This window comes from Gracilinanus agilis, chromosome 6 (assembly GCF_016433145.1).
Source record: "Gracilinanus agilis isolate LMUSP501 chromosome 6, AgileGrace, whole genome shotgun sequence".
Classification (NCBI taxonomy): Eukaryota; Metazoa; Chordata; class Mammalia; order Didelphimorphia; family Didelphidae; genus Gracilinanus; species Gracilinanus agilis.
In genome coordinates this window covers 288,071,537-288,078,518 of record NC_058135.1, presented here as the reverse complement: position 1 = coordinate 288,078,518, position 6,982 = coordinate 288,071,537, and the positions used below count along the sequence as shown (strand labels likewise).

Sequence of the window (6,982 nt, the reverse complement as noted above, 5' to 3'; positions counted from 1 at the left end):
CCCCCCCCCCCCATCTTGAAATGAAAGGATGGAGACCTCACCCTGGGGGTGACAGAGTGGGGGAAGGAGGGCGCCTATTGCAAAAGCGAAAACAAACAAACACTAGTAGAAGCTTCTCCTGAAGGGCCCCTGGAGCCCAGGAGCTCGGTTGTGCACGCTGAGGGGCCCTCCTGAAGCCCTGGCCCCCTTCCCAGCATCCCACCCCAGGCCCTTCCACCCTCTAACGTGCCAGACCCCCTTCCCTTCCCCCTCAGGCCTGTCCATCGCCTGCGTCGGCGCCCCCCAGCCCCTGCCCCCAAGCGGGGACCCCCATTCCCAAACCCTCTCTCGGCTCCCCCCACTTCTCCATCCCTGCTGTATCCCCCCCGGGGTTCCCCTGTGGGTCTCCAGGCCCCCCGTCCCCCAGAGACCCACATCTGGTGCCCTTTGCCCTGCTGCCTTTCCCCTGGTGTCCGGCCCTTGGTCTCTCGGTTGAATGGGCTGGACCTTGCTCCTTGGAAGTGGCTGTGTGGTCAGTGTGCAGGAGGGCGGCCTGTGGGCTGGGGGAGCAGGATGGGCTGGGGCAGGGGCCTGGGAGAGGACGAGGGGCCGGGGAAGAGCTCCAAGGGCCTGGGAGGCCTGCTGCTGCAGGTGGGAGGATGGGGTCGCTTCCAGATGGTCCACTTGGCCATCGTGACTGTGCCTTTTGCCTTTGTGGCCACCCACAGCTTTCTCCAGAACTTTACGGCCTCCGTTCCTGAGCACCACTGCCGGAGCCCAGGTGGCCGGTGGCCGGTGGATGCCCAGGGAGGCCGGGAGAGGTGCCTTCGCTTCCGGGGCAATGCCACCAACGAGACGGAGACCTGTGTGGAGGGCTGGGTGTACAACCTCACCACGGTTCAGAGCACCATTGTTACGGAGGTACCAGTAATGAGGGCCGAGGAGGAGGAGGAGGAGGAGGAGGAGGAGGAAGAGGAGGAGGGCTGCCTTTGCTGCGGGGCCTCACCACCCCCCGGGGGGAGGGGGCTGTTGTTTTCCCCATTTGGCAGATGAGAAATCTGAGGCTTAAAAGGGAAAAAATGACTTGCCTAGAGTCACACAGCTAGAGAGTGTCTGAGGCAGGATTCAAACTCGCGTCTTTCTGACTCGTCTTGCCTATTTGTGTGTGAAGACTCTGCCTCATGCTTTGAAGGTCGTGAGAAGAAAAACTCCCATCCCTGGAGCTCACTCTAGGAAGAAGAAAAATACTGGGGGAAACAACCTGATAAAAGATGAGAGAAATAGGGGCAGCTGGGTGGCTCCGTGGATAGAGAGCCAGGCCTAGAGATGGGAGGTCCTGGGTTCAAATCTGGCCTCAGATACTTGTGAGGCCCAAGGTCACGCAGGTAGTCATTTATCAGTGAGCCTTTATTAAGCTTCTACTATATACCAGGCACTGAGCTGTAGATCCTGGGGATGCCAGAAGCTGAAAAACAAGGAAGTAGGACCAGCACAGAGGTGGGAGAGTTTGGGGCACACAGTCCAGGCTTAATAGATGCGTCTTGACACAATGAACTGAATTCAGCATTTATTGAGCACCGACTGGACTGTCCCTCTGGTCTGGGGAGATGAATCACTGAGGATGGCTCTAATTGGAGAAGGGCAAACACTGCCTGCGGGGTCTGATGGAGGAAGACTGAAGTCTGAGCCGGGCAGTGCTAGGAGGAGGAGCAGCTGGCCAAGTCTGTTGTTCTTCCTCCTGCTGCCCTTTAGACTCTTCTCCTGTCCCTCCTGGCTCTCCAGGGCCTGAGGCTTTCCTTCCATAGCTGCCCCCCCCATAGGCCTGGGAAGCGTAGAGAGGGGAACTGAGCTCCCCAGGGTGCCAGGTGGCCAAGCCTGCCCAAGTCCAGCCCCTCACCACTTCCCTCAGTCGCCGGTCTGGCTCCTCGGGCACAGCCACCACCCTGCTCCCTCTCCCCCAACAGTGGAACCTCGTCTGCGGCCTGAAAAGCCTTCATGGGGTGGCCCAGTCAGTTTACATGGCAGGAGTGTTCCTGGGTGCCATCGTCTTTGGGGGCCTGGCTGACAGGTGAGCCCCGGAGCAGCCCTGGTGCCCGGCTGCCTCTCCAGGACCAAAGGGGAATTTCGGCTCCTACCAGCCACCAGGAGCGCTCCCTGAGTGGGATGGACCTTCTGAGGCCGGGCCAAGATCTGCCATCCCCAAGGCCTGGCAGCCAAGGCTGTGAGGCCTTCTCAGAGATGGGGGGAAGTGGGGCTTGGGGGCCCTTGAAGATTCCTGCCCAGGTAGCCGAGCTGGTATCAGTCCCCCGAGGTCCCTCTTCCCTGGAGCCTCTGCGCTCTTTCCTGGGAATCTCTGGGCTTCCTGGGGCTCCTCCAGCCCAGGTTGCTCTTGACCTTGGCTCCTGCCCTCCAGGCTGGGCCGCCGGACCGTTTTCCTCTGGTGCCTCCTTCAGGTAGCATCTCTGAGCACAGGGGCATCCCTGGCCCCCTCCTTCCCCATCTACTGTGTCTGCCGCTGCCTGTGTGGTTCTGGCGTGTCCGGGGTGGTGCTCAATGGCTTAGGACTTGGTGAGTCAGGGCGGGCGGCACGGAGGGGCTGAGGTTTCCCAGAGTGGTTCTGGGTCGGCGTCTGCAGGCTGAATGTGAGGCTGGGGGCAGATGCAGGGGGCGGCCGGGTGGATTCCAGCCTCCCACTGGAAAGGAATTGCAGGTGACCCTCCTACCCCGCCCGAGAGGCTGCCAGACACCCCAACTTTGACCGTCTAAGATTTCTATTTGAAGGATCCTCCCAGCTCGGACATTCTTTGTTCTGGGTCCCCAAAGTCCTCCTGGTTGTGACATTCCGGGCTCCAGGGTCTCTCGCGGCGCCTCCTCGAACTCTGGAGTTCTGGGATAGCTCACTTAGGTCCCTCTGGACCTGCTGGGCTGTGTGGGTGGGTGCCGTCGGGCATGGCTGGGAGGGACACGAGGTCTGCCTCTCCCCAGTTCTCGAGTGGACACCACCCTCTCGCCGGGCAGCAGTGGCTGGCTTCCTTTCCGTCATTCTCAGCCTGGGGCAGCTAAATCTGGCCTTTTTGGCTTTTGGCCTCCGGCGCTGGAGGCACCTGCAGCTGGTTGCTGGAGCACCTTTTGCCCTCTGCTTCCTCTGTAGCTGGTGAGCGCCCCGAGGAGCTGGGTCTCCCGAGAAGAGGGCAATGGGAAGACTCCCACTCAGACCACTGGGCTCTAGTGGGGTGGGAGCAGGCCTGGTTAGGCTGAGGCCTGACCTCTGACGTTGCAGGTGGCTTCCGGAATCTGTTCGGTGGCTGATGGTGAGGCGGCACCTTCCAGGGGCCCTGCGGTCCTTGAGACTGGTGGCACGGATCAACAGGACCCCGGCGGCCGGGATCCAGCTCTCCGTGGAGGTGAGGAAGGGAAGGGGCTGGCTGCTAAGGAGCCCCTCTACCTTCACCGAGCTCCAGGACTCGTCTGGCCCCTAAGAGCCCTTTTTCTTCCCCCTAGATGCTGGAATCAGACTATTCCCAAGAAGAGGCAGGAAGAACTCCAGGGTCCTCTGCCCTGGACCTGTTTCGATCTCGGGAGATGCTGGTCCTATTGGCTTGCATCATGGGCATTTGGTGAGTGGGGATGGGAAGGGGACAGGGTGGGGGGTAGAAAGTAAGTGTGGCCAAGAAGGAAGTCAGTCCTCCAGAAGGAACCTCAGTACATAGAACACAGAACATCAGAGCTAGGGGGACCTTGGAACATAGAACATAAAACATTAGAGTTAGAAGGAACCTTGGTACAGAATATCACAGCACGGATGAACCTTAGAGTAGAGGACATCAGAGATAAAGGGGACCTTGGAACATTGGACATCAGAGCAGGAGGGATGGAACAAAGAACATGGAACATCTGAGCTAGGAGGAACCTCAGAACATGGAACACAGAACATCTGAGCTAGGAGGATCCATGGAACATAGAACATTAGGAACCTTGGGACACCACATCAGAACTAGGATGGACTTTAGAATAGAGCACATCAGAGATAAAAAGACACCTTGGAACCTAGGACACCAGCGCTTGGAACATAGAACATCAGAGCTAGAATGGACCTTGGAACACAGAACACAACATTAAGGCTAGAAGAGACCTTGGAGCAGAACACAGAATAGAGCTGGGAGGAACTTTAGGACAAAGAACATCACAGTTAGGAGGGACTTTGGAACACAGAACATCAGAGCTAGAAGAGACCTTGGAACAAGGGACACAGACCATTAGAGCTAGGAGGGACCTTAGAGTATAGCACATCAGAGATAAAAAGAGACCTTGAAACATAGGACATCAAAGCTTCAATGGACCTTGGAACATAGAACATGGAACATCAAGGCTAGAAGAAACCTTGGAAGAGAACACAGAACAGAATTGGAGGATCTTTAGAACATGGAATATCAGAGTTAGACAAGACCTTGGAACACAGAACATTAGAGTTAGGAGGGATCTTAGAGCCTAGAACATCAGAGCTAGGAGAGGTCTTCAAACATAGAACATCAGAGCACCAAGTGAACCTGAACCCAGAACATCAGAGCTAGGAGGGATCTTCAAACATAGAACGTCAGAGCTCAGATTTTTGAGGCCCTCTAGACTGGCTCTCTCGCTCGACAAATGAGGAAGATGGAGCTCCAAGCAGTAAGGACCAGTATTGCCCAGAGTAAGTGGCAGGAGAAAATGTGAAGCTGGGTGCCCAGGCTCGTGGGTGCCCAGGCTCCTGGCTGCAGGCATGTTTCAGGGGTGGTGCTTTTGTAGGGAAGGCGAGTCAGGCAGGAAATGGAAACTGGAAACGGAAAGCTTTTGTGAATTCCCTCCCTTCCTCTCCCCTCTCATCCCCTAGGTTCTCTGCCAGCCTTTCCCTGTATTCCCTGGCCTTGGATCTTCAGCGTTTCCCTGGGGAAAACCCCTACCTAGTCCAGATTATCCTGGGGGTCGTAGACATCCCCTTTCGCCTGCTGGTGCCCAAGCTAGCCAATTGCCTGGGACGCAAGCTTACCCTGGTCTCCTGCCTGATGCTCGGAGGGGGACTTGTGCTGGGGACCACCCCAGTGCCACAGGGTGGGTCTGGGTGGATTGGATCACGGGCCATCTGCTGAAATGGGGGGAGAAATGGAGGGGCCGCCTGGGACCTTCAACTCCTCAGCCTCCGCTTCCTTGGGACTAGAAGCTGGAACAAGGACTTGGGGCAGCTTTGGTGGGGAAAGCCTTTGGAAGGTGGAGGTTCTCAGGACCCCGAGAAGGAAGGCTGGGCAGCTCTAGTTCCAGCTCTGACCCATCCTCATCTCGGGGAACCTCAGGTTCTTCCTCTCTACAAGGAGATGGTCTCTAAGGTTCCTTTCTCCTCCGATGTTCTAAGGTTCTCCTGGCTCAGACATTCTAGGTTCTGACTGTCTGGGTTCTGAGGCTTAGCCCTCCCAGCTCTGACCTCCTGGATCCCTGAGCCGGGGCGACATCTCCATCCTCCCCAATTCTCCCCTGCCTGGGTTCCTCCTCTTCCAGCCAGTGCCCCAGGGCCACATTTAGCCTGAGCTGTCTCAGCTCTCTAATGTCCTGGTTTGATTCCAGCCTCCACCCCCTTGTGCCTACTACAGAGCTAGGCCGCCTTCGGATGGGACTGTCAGTGCTGGCCAAGGGGCTGATGTCGGCCTCCCTCAGCTGTACTGTGCTCCTCACCTCAGAGCTCTTCCCGACCTCCGTCCGGTGAGTGCCTCCCTCCACCCTCGGCTGAGGGCAGGGTTCGTGTGTGCGCCCGAGATCCTGGGCCCGAGGGGGCCCACACGCTTGGCAGGATGGAAAAGGGGGACTCTGCTAAGCGAGCACTTATTAGGCGCCTACTGCATGAGCAGGACCCCCTGAGATCCGAATTCAGGTCTTGGCTTTGCTCCAAGCTGTGGGAGCCTGCAAAGCCCTTTCTCTCCAAGTACCTATAAATGCCAAATAAAGGGCCTGGAAGCTGTCCGGAACCCTCCAACGGCCACCCCTCCTCCCGTGCGTGTGTGTGTGTGTGTGTGTGTGTGTGTGAGCGTGCCCAAGTCCGTGCTCTGATCCTCGCCCTCCCTGCTGCTTTGCAGGCTGACCGGGATGGGGATCACCAACATGGTGGGCCACCTGGGAGGTGCCGTCGCCCCGCTGGTCCTGCTGGCAGGCACCACGAACGCCCGGCTGCCGCCCTTGCTTTTTGGTTCCATTGTTCTGGCAGGCGGCTTCCTCGTTGTCTTCCTGCCTGAGACAAAGGGTCTCCCCTTGCCGGACACCTTGGAGCAAGCCCAGAGCCAGTAGGTGACCTCCAGCCCTCTTCTCTGGCCTTCCCAGCCATTCGTTCTCCCTCTTCTCCCCCGCCCTCCCCATGAGCCCAGCCCCAAGTGGCCTCACACCCCTGCTCATGCCCTCAAGCTCCGCCGGCCTCTTCTGGCCGGGCCTCCAGAACTCCCTGATGGGGAAAATGGGGGGGGAAACACCTTAGAACAAGGGAGAAACTTAGCTCCCGTCCGCAGGGTCCGGAGATGCTGGAGCAGACTGCAGAGGAAGCCGTGGCAAGGGGCCCAGGCCCTCCAGACCAAGCTCTGACTTCCTTGGGAAGAGACTCCCCAGCCTGGCGCAAGGCCTCCACCGTGGCAGCCCGAGAACCCCCCCCTCTGGCCTGGGAAGCCGTGGCTTTGCTCCCTGCTGCCTCGAGGCCTTGGCCAGGCTCCTTCTGGGAACCCTTCCTTCTTCCCGCCGAGGCTTCCAGGGCACCAGGGCAACCTCTTATTACACATCTATTCCCTGATCCGATCGTTGGTTTGCTCGCTGGGAATCACCGCCGGGTCTCGGTTACCAGGGCTGGGGCTAAGAACTCGTCTCCATCCGTGGGCTAACGGCACGTTCCACGTTGGCCTCGGGCGACCCTCTGGAGTCATTCTCTAGCCTAGGCACTTTGGGGAGAGAGGCTCCGTCGTCGGGGCTCTTTAGGCAAGGGGCCCTCCTCGCTCCT

General features: G+C 58.5%; 1 protein-coding gene across 1 annotated transcript; it reads left to right on the top strand.

Annotated features, from left to right (window-relative positions):
• Positions 1–552: 552 nt before the first annotated feature.
• LOC123251473 (solute carrier family 22 member 6-like) lies at positions 553–6,778 on the top strand. The gene is made up of 10 exons (XM_044680737.1): positions 553–900; positions 1,944–2,047; positions 2,393–2,547; positions 2,965–3,133; positions 3,260–3,383; positions 3,481–3,596; positions 4,850–5,067; positions 5,601–5,709; positions 6,081–6,284; positions 6,504–6,778. Exons 1-10 carry the CDS (start codon positions 553–555, stop codon positions 6,574–6,576), a joined length of 1,620 nt encoding a protein of 539 aa, XP_044536672.1. The 3' UTR covers positions 6,577–6,778.
• Positions 6,779–6,982: the final 204 nt, after the last annotated feature.

Excerpts from the sequence above, each read along its gene's own strand:
- LOC123251473 (XM_044680737.1), top strand. The coding sequence starts at position 553 with ATGGGCTGGGGCAGGGGCCTGGGAGAGGACGAGGGGCCGGGGAAGAGC. Across the intron at positions 5,068-5,600 it reads GACCACCCCAGTGCCACAGG|AGCTAGGCCGCCTTCGGATG; the intron begins GTGGGTCTGGGT and ends TGCCTACTACAG. Across the intron at positions 6,285-6,503 it reads TTGGAGCAAGCCCAGAGCCA|GGTCCGGAGATGCTGGAGCA; the intron begins GTAGGTGACCTC and ends TCCCGTCCGCAG.